This window comes from Nuphar pumila, chromosome 16 (genome assembly GCF_984573655.1).
Source record: "Nuphar pumila chromosome 16, dmNupPumi1.hap1.1, whole genome shotgun sequence".
Taxonomy (NCBI): Eukaryota; Viridiplantae; Streptophyta; class Magnoliopsida; order Nymphaeales; family Nymphaeaceae; genus Nuphar; species Nuphar pumila.
In genome coordinates this window covers 76852411-76870873 of record NC_143264.1, presented here as the reverse complement: position 1 = coordinate 76870873, position 18463 = coordinate 76852411, and the positions used below count along the sequence as shown (strand labels likewise).

The 18463-nt window shown below is 39.3% G+C and overlaps 2 protein-coding genes across 2 annotated transcripts; one reads left to right on the top strand and one right to left on the bottom strand.

Annotated features, from left to right (window-relative positions):
• Positions 1-1205: 1205 nt before the first annotated feature.
• Positions 1206-2612, top strand: LOC149813687 (uncharacterized). Its single transcript, XM_089991180.1, has 3 exons — positions 1206-1289; positions 1409-1497; positions 1622-2612. The coding sequence occupies exons 1-3, from the start codon at positions 1206-1208 to the stop codon at positions 2610-2612; spliced, it is 1164 nt and encodes a 387-aa protein (XP_089847306.1).
• Positions 2613-6457: 3845 nt separating this feature from the next.
• LOC149813686 (very-long-chain aldehyde decarbonylase GL1-5-like) lies at positions 6458-12935 on the bottom strand. The gene is made up of 10 exons (XM_089991179.1): positions 12876-12935; positions 12470-12693; positions 11706-11941; positions 10244-10463; positions 9546-9921; positions 8353-8460; positions 8020-8220; positions 7059-7157; positions 6803-6976; positions 6458-6637 (listed from the first exon to the last, which is right to left on the bottom strand). The coding sequence occupies exons 1-10, from the start codon at positions 12933-12935 to the stop codon at positions 6458-6460; spliced, it is 1878 nt and encodes a 625-aa protein (XP_089847305.1).
• Between the last annotated feature and the right edge of the window lie 5528 nt (positions 12936-18463).

Sequence of the window (18463 nt, the reverse complement as noted above, 5' to 3'; positions counted from 1 at the left end):
GGCCCCCTTTGGTGGCATAGTGGGGTTGGGCTAAAGCCATCAGATGGGCGGCTGAGGTTCGAAACTTGCGGCATCCATACACCCAGCATAAGCCCCGGGAAAGAGAGTTTCGAAGTTTTACTCTCTGGGAGATCAATCTATGATCTACCTGTCACCAGGACCCAGGTTTTTTTTGTGTAATAAATAAAAAATGATTGAATCAAAGGTTTGGCATTATGCTGCAGCTACGGCCTTGAGCGATGTACCACATAAATTAGCACGTTATGTCTATTGACAAACTTAAAAGGACAAAGTTGCTTCAGTGGCCGGCGCTTAACATCAAGGTTGTTAAATGCGATGAGGCGAAGCGAGGCGTTGAGCCTGCGCTTCGCCTCTGAGGTCCTCTCACAACTGGAATGGAAGTGAAGCGGTGGGAGGGGAGGCAGTAAGAGAAGGACCACCCGCCCAGCTGGTACGGAAGCGAGAGGGATATGCCGGTCGTCCGGTGGTCGGAGAAGACTGAGTAGCAGCTGCAGCACAGCAACTCCGGTGGTCGGTGGTCACAACTGGTCGGAGGTTGATGAGGGGCGCATCACAGCAACGCCTCAGTACCTTGAGCGTGTGCCTCCCCTCTGAGGCGTACGCTCCTTGAGCGTGTGCCTCTCCCCTCTGAGGCGTACGCCTCTCACAACACTGCTTAACATTACTAAACTAGTAAACCTGTTAAACCATAATAATTTCTTGACTAACAGCTGTAATATATATATATATATATAAGAGAGAGAGATAAAATGAGATAACTGGGTAAATAATCATCATGACATCATCATCCCCAAGCTTTGTCCCAATTAATTACACTAACCATAATTGCAATTACATGTTGCAATAAAAAAGGGCCTAAAATCACCACCATCCGACACCTTCAAATCATTGCGTTTTCATCTCCCTTCCCTCAAACGACTATATGTGTGCCCCACATTCCCAACAGCTATATTTTTACACTTTTTAAATTCCCTTAGTACCAACGGTCATATTTTTTTTCAACCGTTTTGTCCTCTTTATTGCATCTAAGCTTGTCCCCGAGGCCAAGGGGGCATCAACAGAGCCAAGCTCACATTCCCTCTCTTAGTCTCTTCTTTCGAACCTTAAGCTATGGACTCCAACCCTCTCCTCATCTCGTAGGTCAAACCCCGAACAAATCAACCCCTCAGGACCAAAACTTGAGGATGGGGTGTTTTCTTGCATGTTTCGGTGGTTCCAAAGGAAGAAAAGGGCGAAGGCTAGCACCCAAAGTACTTCCAAGAAACAGGGTAAGCTTTTTTTTTCTTCCATTTTCTTCACTGGTTTCTCTGTGTATGTGAGAAAAAAATTTGTGGGTATTGAACATTTACCACTTTCTTGGACTAATTCATGCTCTATTTGGTCGCAGAATTATGAATTCCATGAATCTCAGTTACCCACTTATTCTTTGAAGCATCCTATTACAGAGGTCCAGGAAAATTCAAATTCAGAATCAATGTCAGACATGGGGCTTAATCTTCTATCCTTAAATCTACTTGTTCTATATCCTTGTATACTTTTTCCTTTCAGATTTTGACTTGAAGAACCTCCTTCTTCTCCTCTTTTTTTTCTTCGTTTGCAGAGAGAAAACAGAGAAACCTGAGGTGGTGAGTTTTAGATCCCAGAAGAAGGTTACTTTTGATCTTCTAGTGAAAACATATTCAGAGGTTCCATCTTGCGAAGAACCGGAGTTTTCGTCAGAGAAAGAAAGGAAGATAGATACTGAAGATGAAACAGAGGAAGAAAATGAAAGCCGAAGTTTGACATCTAGTGAAGATAATTCTACAACTTCCACCACTTTTTCATACCCTGCTTCTCACAGATACCAGAATTGCAGACACAGTGATGACGAGGATGACGATGTTGATGATTATGATGATGATGGTGATGTTGATGATGATGAAGATGCTGATGATGAACATGAAAAGTTGTTTGAATGGTATTCTTCTTCTTCTTCTTCTTCATTTGAGTCAGAATTGAAAAGCGGTTCGCCTCCATCAACGAAGAAAGAAGCTGATGATATGAATCAGAGGCCGACGGTGGTAGTTCGTCATGCACGTGACCGGAGCCAGTATGTTCATCCTGTGCTAAACCCGGTTGAAAATGCCTCACAGTGGAAAGTACTAAAGAGCAAAGAATCTAGGAATACAACACTACTGAAAGAGAGGAAGGAAAACATCCCATGCAAGCAAGAATCAGTGATCAAATTCAATTCGGATCCACGACAGGAAATGTGCGTTGATGCTAGTCTCTCAAACTGGTTAGGTCCCAATGACAACAGTGCAAGTGCCAATTCAAGCATAACCCATCTAGGAATTTCTGAAAAATCCAAGGATGGTACTCTTAGCTCCAGTAAGATTGCAGAAGGGAGGACAATTTTTGATGCATTGACAAACAAACAGGTCAAGCGGACAACTCCTCAAAGATCACCATACTGCGCTCCTGACGGAAACTGGAATCACAAACCCATGGCTGTGGATGAATTTTTGGCGAAGGCTGGTCACGAGATTAAAGGAATACCAAATGCAACCAGTAAATACAGAGGTACCAAGTCGAACAGAAGGCTGGCTTAAATTATGAACTTATGGGTCTGACAGAAAGGGAAACTAAAACTGGTGCAGTTTATATGTTGCAGAATCAGAGAGTGAATTGGCATTCAACTCCATTTGAAGTGAGATTAGAAAGAGTTTTATGCAAAGGTTCAGCTGAAGTTTGATGGTGTTTGTTGGGTCATTAAAGATTGCATTTATTTTGTGAACTTATTAGAAGATAAATTGAAAATTTGGCAGGTTTTAGAATGTATGAAGTATTCAAGTTCTCATATGTTTGATGCATATCTTTCGCTATTGTATGTATGTATCAGCAGTCAAATATGTAATAGTGTGATTCATTTAAGAGAGATTCGTGTCATTATAATTTGTATCCCTTAACAACCATGCATGAAATAAAAAAAGGGGTGAACCTTTCTGATGCATTTCATTCCATGAAAGGTAATCCTCTTAGTGTGCACTGAGATTCTAGAGACTGGAGTTTGATGGTGTTTGTTGGGTCATTAGAGATTGCATTTATTTTGTGAAATTATTAGAAGATAAATTGAAAATTTGGCAGGTTTTATAATATGAAGTATTCAAGTTCTCATATGTTTGATGCATATCTTTAGCTATTGTATGTATGGATATCGGCAATCAAATAGTGTAATAGTATTGGTTGCATTTGCTAAACTTTCATCAAGAACTGAATATTTTTTAGCTGTCACGTAAGTTCTTTGGTTGAAAGAGACAACCTGATATAAAAAAAATTGAGCTCTGTTGTGCACGAATTGATTACCACCAAGCCCTGTAGGAGTTTAGTCATTTGATCTTCTATGACTCTTAAGCTAAGGTTTGGGACTATGTAACTTGGGTACTTGAAAATACCCAATGTAATTGTAACGTTGGAACTTCTTGATGCTGTTAATGGGGTGTTGCTACATATGAACATATTATATAAAGCATGAGAAACATTCATTCATGCATTCATACAAGCAATTCATAGGAAGCATGATTTATGATGATGATTTAACATCATATGCAAATAACTATCTACATGCCTCTATAAAATTATAATTCAACTTTTACTTTTCCAATGTATTATATTTAAGCAATATGTATATTAAAACATCATAAACTAGAAGTAATATGTATTAAGAATAAAGCTTAAGTCCTTATATCCATATTCAATTCTAATATACACTAGTCCATAATCAATGGGAGTTATCCTTTTCTGTGTCATTACCATTTAGATATGTCAATCGTGATAAGCTCATTTCACGGGTTTAATCTTATCAAATATATAAGAAGCAATTTAAACCATAAGTATGTCAACATACAAGTTTAGATTCATTATTGAATCCACAAAAAAAACTATACCCATATCCAAAATTGACTTGAGATGTTATCACCAAGTCTAACATGATCCATATTGAAAAATAGATCTACTTGCAAGTTTAAGCAAAACCACGGGTCATAGGATTTGATTGTAGTCCAAATCCAAATCCTTAGGTTCCAAATTCAAATGGCTCCATACCATATTCGACATTATACTTCTTTGAATCTATTATAAAATTTGGGTCAAATCTGGACCCAGACAAAATATATTATTATGTCCAAATATCCAGGTTGATACTATCCAGATTCACCATAATACCTTGGTCAAGTCTAGATCTATATAATCAGAGGATCCAAAGAGGGACCATACAAAAGCACACATGCATATATAGATCAATTATGCAAATATAAATGATTTTGGATCCCATCTTCTAATTTGGATCTAAACTCACCTATATTAGGTAGAGCCTAAATTCAGATCAGATCCAAACCATACCATTCTGAACAAATATTTATATTTAGATCGAATATTCAATTATTTGACCCAATAACTAAATTATTTTAAAACTCATAACCATGAGTCATTCAAACTTAATACCAACATAGATCCAAAACAACTAATAAATATGGGAGGACTAACCTGGATCTTGAAAAAGTCCATCAAACCTTTTATGCATCCCAGGTGCAAATATGGTTTTGTTCCAATGATCCATTATGTTCAAGTTGATCCAACAGGTCCAATCAGTCTAATATTCATGATGACTGGAACCAAACTAATTAGTATAGTTTTGAGTTGGTTTAACTAGTTCAACTTGAGTTTGATCACTTCCATCTCAATCGGATCTGAATTTATTGGATCCAAACAAATTGAACTCTGAACCATTACAATCCAACCAACTCCAAAACATTTTCATAAAGCGGACATATGAGTCAGATCCTAACAAAATCCATTCAGGTTCATCCAGATCTAATCTGGTTTGGATAAACATATCTAGTCCATATCACCTCAGACTTATCTACTTTTTACCAAATCCGAACAGCATCTACCTGCCCCATTTTTTCTTTTCTCCTTTTTTTTCTTTTATTTATTTTTTTTATCATTTTTTCTTTTTTTTTTTATCACTTTTTTTTCTTTTTTTTTCCCACCCTTACCCATAAAAAGGGAGCCCGATTAGGGTTTTTCAGAAATAACGGATTTCAACTATGGTATTTTAAAAAAAAGTACGGCAATCGAGTTTCATTGATCAAACAGGTACTGTATATGTGATTTTTATCAGGGTGGTCGAATTTCTTGTCGATCGCCCCTCCCGCTCGCCTTCCTATGACTCATCACCAGAGCAATCCGGATGGCTGATGCTCGTGTAGATCTCTTGAGGAAGATGCTTGTTCAGATCTTCCCGAGAGGTAGATGATGTTGTCTTTGAGGAGTGCAAACACCTCAGTGTAGACCTGGCAGGCACTCCAACTTGGTTTGGTCGTCGGTGACTCTTCTCTATGGATCAAAGACCCAAAGCTGTGATACCACTTTTGGAACCCAATGGTTCCTAAATCTGGTATAGATGGGGCCATCAAATTCGAATGGGGTAGGAGCTGGAAGGACGGGGTTGAACCTCCAACCTTCTAATGACACACACTCACCATTGAGCTATTCCAACCCTCCACATGGTGGGCTTCTCTCAATCCTTCCTTGAGCTTATTTCTAGCTCATGTCTATGTGCCTATCTATAACATGTTGCCATGACCATTGACCTATATATAGGGAACCATGGAGAGGATTGGGATTAACTCCACCATAAACATGGAGATAATGCTCGGTTAAACTCAATAACTCCTTCCATAGCCATGTAGACTAGGTTACATGTAACCCTCTAAAAAATATTAAATTATATAATTAAGTAGCATAAATAACCTTAACGAGCCCACCATTTTATGTGGCATTTGGGGTTTCAATCGTGAGACCCTATGACCACACTGGGTACGGTACCAAGATCCAACAGAGATGTGAATCAAGCTGAGCAACTCAACCGGTTGATTGACACCAAACGATAACTGATCTTTGCTAACATTGTCCAAGTACCTAGATCGCATCATGCTCTAGCAAATACCAAGTTTCATTGTTCCATTAATGTTTAGTTGTTTTACATATACTAGCTCCATTTGTCTGTAGGCCATGTCAGATGGATATAGTTGCGGATAGCAGGTATAATACGGTCATTTTTATGAAGTTTCCAAGCATACCGAGCGAGAGTTAAAATGAAGTATCCACACGACATAGTCTGTACGTAGGTGATGAACCAAGTAGACAGATCTGATATAACTTTCAGATATTGATATGAACTTTAGGGCTACTTGCCCAACCCCCAATTCAGATTGTCTAGCCAGTGAGCATGGCTTTTGAGTATGCATAACCAAACAAGAAATATCCAAAATTTATGCTTGAGTTTTGCATAAAGAGTTTAGATAGTAATATATGCCAAGTAGTAAGACCTCTTGGCCAGGATCAAGGCTTCAAGGTTCACACATGTAAACATACTATGTGCAGGGCCAAAAGTTCACGCAAAATGCATAGAACGTGCAACCTCCAAGGGACGGAAACCATGGCTAAGTGCAGCATCCCATACTTTCTTTGTGTCGAGCATCGTCTCTCCGCACTCCTGTGCATCCCAACCTTCCAGTGCATGCACAATTCCGGCAACACGCCATGCGCTCATCACCCTTCTTGGAAGCCAATTCTACACCACAATCATACATAAGTTAGACACACTGTGATGATGATGATGGTCTGCAACAACATATCTTGATATCTATCAGCAACATGTACTAGCTCTATAGCTGTCAAGGAAAATTTGGTTTAAAACTCAAAGTAAATTAATAGGTTGTGCCTCTATAGGACTCACCTCACATGAGTGCACATTTTCTAATGCTTTAGGAATGACCAAGGCTGGAGTTGTGTGATAAGTGCAGTCCGAGCGAACAGCAACTGGAGGGAATTGTGAAAATGGAACAAAGAGTGTTCCTTTTGGAGCCATCCTTTGCTCTTTGGTGTTCAACCCCTCCCCTACTAGCCACACCTGAAGATAAATGAAATTAATTAAGATTATATTGAATAAACGTGTACCATATTGAGTGTGAGCTCATATGAGGATAGGCTACCTTGCAGTCATAGTAGTTGGCACGTTCAAGATGGCTATGGAGCTCAACTGGGATCTTTGATTTAAGGCCATGAAGCTCTTCATTTGTGGCTGTAAGAACCTGGTGTACATATATGAAAAGTACGTAATTGTTAAAATGTTAGTGTCACTAAATGATAATCATTTTTCTAGAAGCCTGAGACATCACGAGTTAAATTTCCCTTGGGATCAAACCGATGCCTGGTTAGGTGATCGAGCGAACACTGTAAGTGTGCTCGCCCGGGGAGGTGATTGTACATTTTTAGTGTGCTGCTGCACCTGATCATCCTCCATCTTTGAGAGAGCCTGCCAGCTGTGGGGCTTAAGCAATGATGGAGGGTGATCAGGTGCAATGCGATTGCACACTTTTAGCATGATGCTTCACCTGATCACCCTCCATCTCCATTTTTGGGATACAGCCGGTCAGCTGTGGAGTCCAAATTACAATGACGCCCCTTAATCTAAAGCATAGCATATTCTTTTATGCAGGGCTCAATTTTTAGCTTTCCTAATTGTAATAAGACTTACAATTAAGGGTTTTTTTTTTCATTTTTACTGGTAACAACCAAAAATTGTCACAGAAGGTGCTTGTTCAAAGAAATTTCTGCTTGAAACTATTATTTATGTGAACATTTTTCTTTAATGAAATTAATGGCAGAGGGATGTTAGGAAGTAGAGCAATGTTCCATTCTAGATAGACTGGATGTCTGGATCCATATCCATTTCCATGTTAGGGGTTATAGGCCCAAGCCCAACATCCAATATCAAGGAAAATAGAAAATTTAGTGAAAGAGAAGCCAATGTGACATTTTTAGCAAAATCAATGGACTATTAGCTCAGTATAGCCTCGAGCTGCGTGAGTGAGAGACCTGACCCAGATAGACTCATGTTGCATAGCGTCAAGACTGGTTAGTCAAAGAGGTAGCATACAGTAAGCATATTACCTTGGTCCCGCGCTCGCATAAAGCTCGCGCAATGGCATAACTGGTTTTGGTGAGCTTGCCACACACCAGAACCTGCTTAGCTCCTTGAGGGAGGTTATGCATCACCACTGCAGCAGCTAAAGAGCTGCCATCCACCACCTTCACCTTCATGTTCTCATTGCCTTCCAAGTAGATCTTACCATTTTTGTTCAAATCTTCCCTCTAGAACCACACAATTTAAAAATTGTCAAAACTTCTCAGTAAATGCTTGAATTATATTATAATAATGCTTGCACTCATCATCCCCGCGCGCGAACCAGCCAGGTGTCAACGTGCAAATCAGTGAAATTTTACCTGGTTGTGGAGGCCTAGAGTTATTACTTTCACTCCTCTTGCGTCAGCTTCTTGGATGGCTTTCTGTATCATACTGTTGATTGTAACCTTTTGCCAATTGAGACCATACTACAGGTAATACAATAATCAATGAGATGGCTTTCAAAAATTAACTAATGTTCATTAGAGGATATATTTACCTAGTTATGTTTATTACAATTCACCTTTATGTTCCAACCTTTCTGTGGGCAGGAGGCTATTGGATAGGGATCTAAACAGGTTGGACTCAGTTCAGATCTAGACATTAGTGAATCTGTCATAATCAGATTTTGATTTGGATCTGAACTCGGGTGGAGAGAACACAATATCAAACCTGGTTCCAATTAGCTAATCATGTATATTTTATAAGTAATTGGGTTGGATAATCCATCAAATTCATATATGGACTCAAATAAAAATATAAATTATTAATCAGATTCTATTTGGATATGGTCAGATGTTGGACCCAAACCCATTCCATTGACATCCCTAATTGGAAGCTTGACTTTAAAATGTCAAAGGTGCTTGCAATGGGTTTTCAATCTTTTCTGGCTTTAGATGAATTGGCTAGGGGCATACAATACCCTTAGGTTACCAAACTTTGGGATGAATGGGCCTACTCTGATCCATATACCAAGAATGCACTTATAAGGTGTTTTCTTTTTTGAAAAATAGAAGGTGTTTTCATGGTGACAAAAGTTTAAAACAGAAATTTATGGCCATGATTTTTCTCGTGAGATTTTGAAATATTTTATTTATCTCGCATTTTTGGCAAAATATCAGTTAAAATAAATAAATTAAGTTTTAAAAAATACGAGGCAAAATAAAAATTGTTGGAAAGTGTTTATATTCTCAACACTTTCCAAAGATGCATTTTTAAATAATTAATAGTATTGAGAGAGAGAGAGATGCATTAACGAACAGTTTAATGAGATTTTATTCACCCAAAGATAACGTTGTTAGTGCATTTTAATTAAATTTAAAGCAGTCTTTCTTTAAAAAAAAAATTAAATTTAAAGCAGTTAACTAACTCTGTTTTTCTTTAATCTCTTGACTAAAACGTAAATATCGAGATAAAAATATGCGATTCAGATTCTGACAAAAATACTGCGATATCGTGAAATTATCGTGGTATTTTGAAGTTTAAAACGGTGAGATGGTGTTTTGAGTCTTACTTGAAAGTTGAAGCGTGGGATCGCCCATGTTTGGATCTTGAGCTTGTCAAGTCGGATCTTCTCCACGGTGAAGGTTGCCCCAAAGATCCATGTAAACAACACCAATACAGCAGTGAAGGGCCACATGAGCCAGAAGTACCACTTGGTGCAATATGGCTCGGCTGCCAAGTAAGCGAATCCAAGTCGGATTTGCCAAATGGAGTGAATGGTAGTTGGATGGGTCAGATGGACGACATCTGTCATCTCTTCTCTTCCTTGGATCGATGCGTTGTATAAGGAGTCTGACGTCTTGTCAACCGTACCATACATGTAATCGTATAGAGGCATGAAGAGACAGAAATTGATATGAACTTGAGAATGGTGGAGGGAGTGGAACCTATTAATTGAATAAAATTAAATCAACAATCAAAATTAGCACTGCGATAATCAAAGTTTTAATTGGTTCACATGCCCACTTAGGTGGGGTCCTAAACCCTAATATCAGTAGGGATGACAGTGGACCGAGGGAAAGTGGCGCCTCTTTCATAGGAAATGACATGAAACAAACGCCCCCTAAGTCTTGGATCTACTAACTACCAAGCCAAGTTAACCCGTTTTATTCATACCCAAGTTTGGACCCAATGTCACAATCAACAGCAACCCACACACAAACAAGCTTGCAGGCTGTAAATTTGGGGTGTTTACACAGGCATACTTACGTGGGAGTGTACATGAGGTACTTGAGGGGAGGAAAAATGGTAAACGCCCATTTGGGGATGAACTCAACGTTGCAGTGGCCCAAGTTGTTCATAACATCTAAAAAAGTCATGTAACCACATACAGTAACAATTGAACCGGTTCCTGTGAACCAAGGGACCACAAAGGGAGGGCTGAAGATGACCAGATACAGCAAGTGCTCCGCGAATGGATGAACAACAGCTGTCAAGAGAGAGAGAGAAAGATCATTATGTTTTGATGGATAAATTTGAAACTTATTAATCATGCCACTAGTAACTCTTTGAGGAAATCACACTAAGCCATCCCACTAGTAACTTTCCATTGGAATTTTAACCCTTAACCCAGATATATTCTAGAAATGACAAGACTAACGTTGTTATCTAAATTTAAAGACCTTCCAACATGGAAGGAAGGACCCACATGCTAGCTCAACAGTCATCACCAAGTTGCATTTATGCTTTATACCATAAATAACACTCACCACACTAAGGCACAAAAGCTGTGAAACTCAAGTAAAATTCCATTCATATTCATTAAAAAATCAAGTTCTAATTTTTTTACACACACATTATATATATATATATATATATATATATATATATATATATATATATATATATATATATATATATATATATATGTGTGTGTGTGTGTGTGTGTGTGTGTGTGTGTGTGAAATTGAACATTCTAGATAAGTTTTCCTAGCATTTTTTTGTTTTATTTCTAAATTCTGACCATGCTGATGTGATCTACGTACATGATTTTATAGGGATCAGCTCTTGGAGTGTTCTATTCCAATGTATCGGTGAGTTTTTATAAGATTCGAAAAATCAACAGTTCAAAATCTTCATAAAATTTTGAGGCTCCAAATATCATTTTTTTTTATCAAAAAACAATGATTTGAGTATTGATTCCTAGTAAATCAGCCAGCTGAACACATCAATGTGATAGTAAATAGCAAAAAAAACACCAAAAAAACCAAAAATCTCTTTAACATGTTAACATTATATATATATATATATATATATATGTGTGTGTGTGTGTGTGTGTGTGTGTGTGTGTGTGTGTGATCACCTACTCTCACCTAATTGAAGCTTCAAAATTTTAAAATTTGATTATTTTTTAGTTAATCAGACCTATAGATATAATCTACAATCATTATTTAGTGAAAAATACATTTTTGATCATGTGATTATGGCATACATGTAGGTTTTTTAAGATTTTCAAAAATCAACGGCTCACAATGTAACAAATTTCATGACTTAAAAAAACATATGATGTGTAAAAAATATAATCCAAAACATTATTCTTGTCAAATAAACTGTGTTAAGTACATCTATAACGTCTGATTGAAAAGATGCAAGTAGGTGCACCCGTAGCATTGCTATATATATATATATATATATATATATAAGAGAGAGAGAGAGAGAGAGAGAGACTTACAGGTGATGGGCTCTGTAACGAAGGAGGAATGATGGTGGGAATGATAGCGAGTAAAGAGGATGTGGTGATGGAGGGCTCTATGGGCCCAGTAATATATAAACTCCACCGGCCCCACATGCAAGAGAGCGGCTATAAGCGCGCCTTTCCCATCCCAGAGTGGCAGGTGTGCAGCCCCAGGGATCGCTCCGGCGCACGCAATATAAATAAGGATGGCGTACATGATGGCGTGGTCATCCCTGCATGCACACCCACAATATCAACATCAATCCTCTAAAATCAAACCAGTTGGACCCTGTTCTCCCTCACCCCAAGCAGCTGGGCCACCCTTCATGCATGTGCCAAACCAAGCTCACCGAGTCTTTAAAACAAAAAAAAACTAACTCTTTCGGTTCTGACCAGTGCCAAACTCAGCTAGGTGGTCGTACTAGAATTTTCTCTTAGTTGACCAAGTCTTCGTTGAGTTAAAGTTATGAGCCACCTTAGGTAGCAGGACTTTGCCCAAGTTTCTCCTAGTCTATATAATGGATTCGCCCAACTTAGTTGATGGTTCTCAAAGTTCTTTTTTTATTGAGAATGGTGGTTATCAGAGTTAATTAACAACCACTGTTCATGCTTGGGATTGGAGGACTAGTCAGGTTCTCAAAGTTTGTTAGCTTTGAGCAATGAAATAAGCTCATCCACCGAGAGAGAGAGAGAGAGAGAGAGAGAGAGAGAGAGAGAGAGAGAGAGAGAGAGAGAGAGAGAGAGGTGTTTGATTTACTGACCAGTGCCTCTCCCTATCCACCTGCTGAAACTCGATGCTTTTGCTCTGTATTCGGTGCTTGCTTCTTGCATTCTCGAACCGTGCCCAGCTTATCCATAGTTGGTCATGGACAATCCTAATCACAAGCAGATAAAATGGGCACAAGAGTGTGTAGTCCCTGTCTTTGGGCTCACTGTTGTAGAGCGTATGGATGGCGTGACCGATTAATGGCAACAACACCGTGTACTACCAACCAAACGAAACAAAAAAAAAACACATACATGTCAACAAGCAACTATGATGAACAAATGTAATTCTAAAACATCTATAGATACCAAGTTTGAAACGTAGGGGCTACTGCTATTAGTTTTCCATGAATGGAGCCAGCCAGATAGGCCGCACTATTTGATCTATCGTTTGGAGAATACCTTGTAAGAACCAAGTTTCTCCCATGGCCATTCTGTAAGAGGACCTGGATTTGAAGCCATCCCTACTCCTACTCTCCCTCACTTTCTCATGCCGCTATGTGAACGATCTGCTCTATTTAAAGAGGCCTCTTGCAATGAAGGCACATGTAGATGCGTATGGTTAATCACTCACTGCACCAAGGCACTCCTCTCTGGTGATATATTGCTGATACCAACACGGTTGTCTTTCTTGGTCAGCTCTCAATTACCAAAGTTCCCATGATTCATGTCCTAAATTACATTAAGGGAGCCCTTTGTGCGTCCCTTAGTCATCATAGTCAAGTATGAATGCAAAGGCAATCAGAAGCAAATGGATATTGTGGTAACTTGCTTTCCGTCACATTAAGGATGTGAACGGGAAATGGTGAAGTTCGTTTTCTTTGGGGTGAATGAACAACTCAAGCTGTCAATGTAAATCGGGTCTAAACCAGAAAAATGGTAAACCTTTCATTTTGGTGCCCCACCAAGGGAAAGAGTAAAGCTTTATTTCCTTTAAAACATGCAATACTTCCTCATCTCACGCATTATGAAGAACACGGATCCCATCCATTGAAATAGGATGGGTTCCATCATACATTCAATCCTAGCCCTAGGATTGAATGTATGATGAAACCCATCCTATTTCAATTGATGGGATCCTTTTCCCATTATGAATGAGGTACTTGTTGTTTGTTGTTAGGCCCGAGGACGGATAAGGTAGAATGTGTTAGGCCAGTCTTCCCCTTAAAAAAAAAAAACGGGTGACACCAATTCAGCTTGTGAACCGATTTTTAACAGCATTGGTTAGGCGCCCATTACCTCGAGTGACACCCCTGTTTGGTTTAGAATGTGGGCTTCAAATGGCTCACATTTTTTTTGTGCAATCACGTTGCACCTGATTGGTGTTCTCTGGGAGGGTTGTGTATGTTCGCCCCCGATGATTCACTGAATCCCACGTCCGTGTTCGGGTGATCGAATGAGCGCCACGTATTCATGCACATGGGGCTCGTATTCCCGTGTATGTTGACATAACTTTGCATCGGACTCTGGTGCTGTTGCAAAGACTTAATCACCCTTACTTGCTTTTCTTGCCCTGAAATGACGATTCGAGGAAATGACAAAAATATCCTCCATTCAAAAGTTGTGAAACGACGGGTGGGGAAAAGGACAAAAAAGTCCTCCTTCTAGAAAGTTTGATGTTAACCATTTAAAGTGGAGACGTTCGCCTGCGCCATCTGCTGTAACAGTGCTCCCATTATCAACGCAAACTTTGCCTTCATCTCCAGTTGAGCTTTCCGCCTTGTTTTTTATCCTGTTGTACAACACACTGTCGCCTTCTCGTGCCTGCCTTGTGTTACAAAACATTCCAGTGTCTTCTCTTCATTTCTGCTGTCGTTAGGCATCATGGAAGAAAGCAATGATTCACAAACATTCCAACCAGTGCCATTAAGGCACCGTGAGTAGCTTTTCATCTCATCATGCTATCGATGAAGAAGGCATGTCGTCTTGTGTGCCATTAAGGCATTGTTTGGTTATTGCAGGTAGATCTTGTTATTACGAAGGTTGGAAACTTATCGATATTTGTAAGACGCTGGGACCTGTTGACAAGAACGCTTGTTTGCAGATGCTAGGAAGGGCCTCTACCCCATCAGGTATCCTACAGTCACTCATCATATGCATTGTATCTCAAACCGCTGTATTAGTAACAGACTCTCGTTTTTGTGAGATACATTTTTGTTAGTTAATATCGATTTGTTTGCTATTATGTTCAAGTTCTTCCTTATCGATTTGTAATTTATTGTGCGATATATTTATCGACCTTTTAGATAGTATGTTTTTGTATCGTCGAGTTATAAGTTATAAATACTAAACTGCCGTATCGATTTTCAATATCTGACAAATCGCTATACATATCGTTTTGTAAGATATTATATGTTTTGTAATATGTATTTGTAAGATATTTGTACACAGACTTTGAAAACGTTTGGGTGCAGAAACACATCTTGACACGCATGGCGGGGCGATTTTTGCATGCATATCGTTGCTCTCTCAGCGACTTCTATTGAACTCGCTTTAGAGCCTCGTGGATATTATGAGAGCGTTATCGTCAACACACATGTACGACATGTTTATTTTATTGGCATGGTAAGCGATACGTCGATGCTCAGCATAAGCAAACATCAAACCGCACTTGCTTTGATACTTTCATTCATTAAATCGTTGCTTTGACTTGCGTAACCCTAGTGGTATCCGTTCTTATATGCATCCTGATTAAATCGTAGTAAACCTATGCCGCTTGCTAACGGAAATTGATATATTGCTTACAAAACATTCCACTGTCTTCTTTTATTTGTCGTTGTTGTTAGGCATTAAGGAATAAAGCAATGATGCACAAACATTCCAACCAGTTCCATCAAGGCGGCGTGAGTAGCTTCCCAGCATCATGCTATCGATGAAGAAGGCATGTCGTCTTGTGTGTCATTAAGGCTTTGTTTGGTTATTGCAGGTAGATCTTGTTCTTACGAAGGTTGGAAACTTATCGATATTTGTAAGACGCTAGGACCTGTTGACAAGAATGCTTGTTTGCAGATGCTAGGAAAGGCCTCTACCCCATCAGGTATCCTACATTCACTCATCATATGCATTGTATCTCAAACCGCTGTATTAGTAACAGACTCTCGTTTTTGTGAGATAATATCGACTTGTTTGCCATGTTACTGCAAACACAAATTGATATATTGCTTAAAACATTATTGAGCTTATCATCAGATTGTAATAAAGACGATGTAGCTCAATCAATAGAAAGATCTGGAGAATTGAATATCTATACTTATGACCCAACTGAAGAATTGAACATCTGCACTAACGATGCACATGAAAAGAAGGGTGCAGGCATTAGACCCACTATTGACTTGAATGTTCCAGTGGAAGAAATGCAATTCAATGATGAGGTAAACTACCATGACAGCGCACATAATAAAAGTGTATGCACCGGGAATGTACACGGAAGTACACCTGACTTCAATGTTCCAGGAGAAGAAATGCAATTCAATAATGATCCTGATTTTGATGTCAGTACACTTAATAAAACCGTAGGAACTGGGAATGTACATGGAATTGCACTTGACTATGTTCCTGTAGAAGGAATGCATTTTAATGACGAAGAAGATGCATATAAATTTTACAATGATTATGCCTTAAAAGTTGGCTTCAGTGTGAGAAGGTTTTCTTGGTCAAAAAATGCACAGGGTGTCTTGGTTAGAAAGACATATGTCTGTTCCAAGCAAGGTTGGAAGAAATCAATGGGAAATCCAACTAGAAGCACGCCAGAATCAAGATGTGGATGTCAGGCGAGATTGGTTTTGAGAAGACATTCGAATGGGAAATTTGTCGTGCGTACTTTAATCAGTGATCATAATAATGATTTATCTGTATCATTTATGACTCCTATGCTAAAGTCACATCGTAAAGTAACTGTAGCTCATGCTGCAATGGCTGAAATAGCCGATAGCGCCGGCATTGCACCAAGGAAGACATACAATTTGTTTACCTGCATTGATGGTGGTCGCGAAAATGTGTCATTCACACCTTTGGATCTTAGAAACCACTTGAGCAGGAAGAGGACGGATAACATGAAGAACGGAGAAATATGTTGTTTGGTTCGTTACTTACAGAATAAATCAAGCAATGAACATGGTTTCTTTAGTGCAATGCAAGTGGACGCACATGGATATGTCGTGAATATGTTTTGGTCAGATTCAAGGTCTAGATTAGATTATGAATGCTTCAATGATGTGCTTGTGTTTGATACTACAGTAAAGATTAACACTGAACAATGGCCATTTGCGCAGTTTGTGGGAGTGAACCATCACGCACAGAGTTGTATATTAGGCGGTGCTTTTGTGTATGACCAGACCAAGGAAACCTTTGAGTGGTTGTTCAGAGTATTTACACAGGCAATGAACGGGAAGCATCCTGAAACTGTACTTACAGATGATGATCACGCAATTGCGGCTGCAGTGCTTCATGTGTGACCAGATGCACATCATCGCCTGTGTTTGTGGCATATCTTTCAAAATGCAGCAAAGAACATAGGACACATATTTAATCAGAATACAGGGTTTGACAAACATTTTACAAGGTGTGTACTTCATAGCGTAGACGAGGTCACCTTTAAGTCAGATTGGGACAAAATGATTAAGACATACAACCTTGCTGACTGTCTGTGGTTACAAAATTTATATGCAGAAAAAGAGAAGTGGGCATTGGCATATGAAAGACAATACTTTTGTGCAGGTATGATAAGCACACAAAGAGCCGAATCTATGCATGCCACGCTGAAGAAAACCCTGTATTCATGTTTAACAATGTTTCGTTTCATGGAACAATATGAATTATTTGTAGACGGTCTAAGACAGAATGAGCTTGAACAATACGTGAAATGCTTCAATACACGACCTCTAACTTTTGGCATGAAAATATTGATGCGACCTGCAACTCTGTATACACTAACTGTATTTGAATGGATCAAGAAAGAGGTATTGCATGTCATGAATTGCAAAATAGAAGAACTGGTGCAAACCGAGAATATGCACAAATACCATATTTTTTGTCAGGGCGAAAAGCATCAGGAAAGGCAAGAAGCGCATGTCACGTACAATGTCGACAACGGAAGGGTAGAATGTTCGTGCAAAATGTATGAATTCAAAGGTATCCTATGCTGTCATGCATTAAAGGCACTCAATCAAGAGAAGATACAAGAAATACCTGAGTCTTACGTAATGCAAAGATGGACGAGACACGCGAAGATTGAAATGCTCGTTATGGACAATGCGAGTAAATCTGGTGTTGACGAGAAGTGCCACATAGCCTCCCGTTACCAACAACTGTGTAGGTCATTCATGCATGTTGCTGATTTGGCATCGAGAAGCGAAGAAGGCTATGCATGTGTGAGAAAAGCTGCAACGGAGTTACTTGAAAACGTGGAGTTAATTCACATTAAGTCTGTTGCAGCGAATGAATACCAGCCGAAGATAATGGGATCGAACAACGTAGGTCAAAATCATGTCTCGCTTGACACTCCCGAGAAGTTGCGCCGAAGCGTAAACATTATCTTCAACAAGTCAGTAGTGAACGTTGTTGATTATGATGGACATATTCATGAAGCGCAGGGTATCAAAAGAAAACCTGCCTCTGATCGCAGTCGTCGGAGGGCAAAGGGTGCACTAGAATTGGTTGGCAAGAAAAGGACTAAGAAACAACCAACCTGTAATAAAAAACAACAAAGCCCTTCGAATGAACAGGTATGTAAAACATTATATTGCTTTCCATTGCGTGAAGCTTGTCAAATAGCTAACTCGTGTAATGTCCATCATGCAGCAATACCATGCAGAAGTACCGGCAAACGTTCAAACCTACATTCCTCCCGACCAGATTTCCGGCAACGATCGCTACAGTTTTACAAGGCTTTTGGTATGTAATCGATGTTGCGAGGAGGTATGCATTTCAGTGTCTAATATTTTCTCTTTCATGACAGGCTATGATGCAGTCGACAGATAGGTTTGGGACAC

What these genes read in the sequence shown, in the direction of transcription:
- LOC149813687 (XM_089991180.1), top strand. Translation starts at nt 1,206, where the DNA reads ATGGGGTGTTTTCTTGCATGTTTCGGTGGTTCCAAAGGAAGAAAAGGG. An exon ending in AAGTACTTCCAAGAAACAGG is followed by an intron (nt 1,290 to 1,408) that starts GTAAGCTTTTTT and finishes ATTTGGTCGCAG; the next exon opens with AATTATGAATTCCATGAATC. An exon ending in AATTCAAATTCAGAATCAAT is followed by an intron (nt 1,498 to 1,621) that starts GTCAGACATGGG and finishes CTTCGTTTGCAG; the next exon opens with AGAGAAAACAGAGAAACCTG.
- LOC149813686 (XM_089991179.1), bottom strand. Translation starts at nt 12,935, where the DNA reads ATGGCTTCAAATCCAGGTCCTCTTACAGAATGGCCATGGGAGAAACTT. An exon ending in CCAACTACTATGACTGCAAG is followed by an intron (nt 6,977 to 7,058) that starts GTAGCCTATCCT and finishes ATTTATCTTCAG; the next exon opens with GTGTGGCTAGTAGGGGAGGG. An exon ending in AAAATGTGCACTCATGTGAG is followed by an intron (nt 6,638 to 6,802) that starts GTGAGTCCTATA and finishes ATTGTGGTGTAG; the next exon opens with AATTGGCTTCCAAGAAGGGT.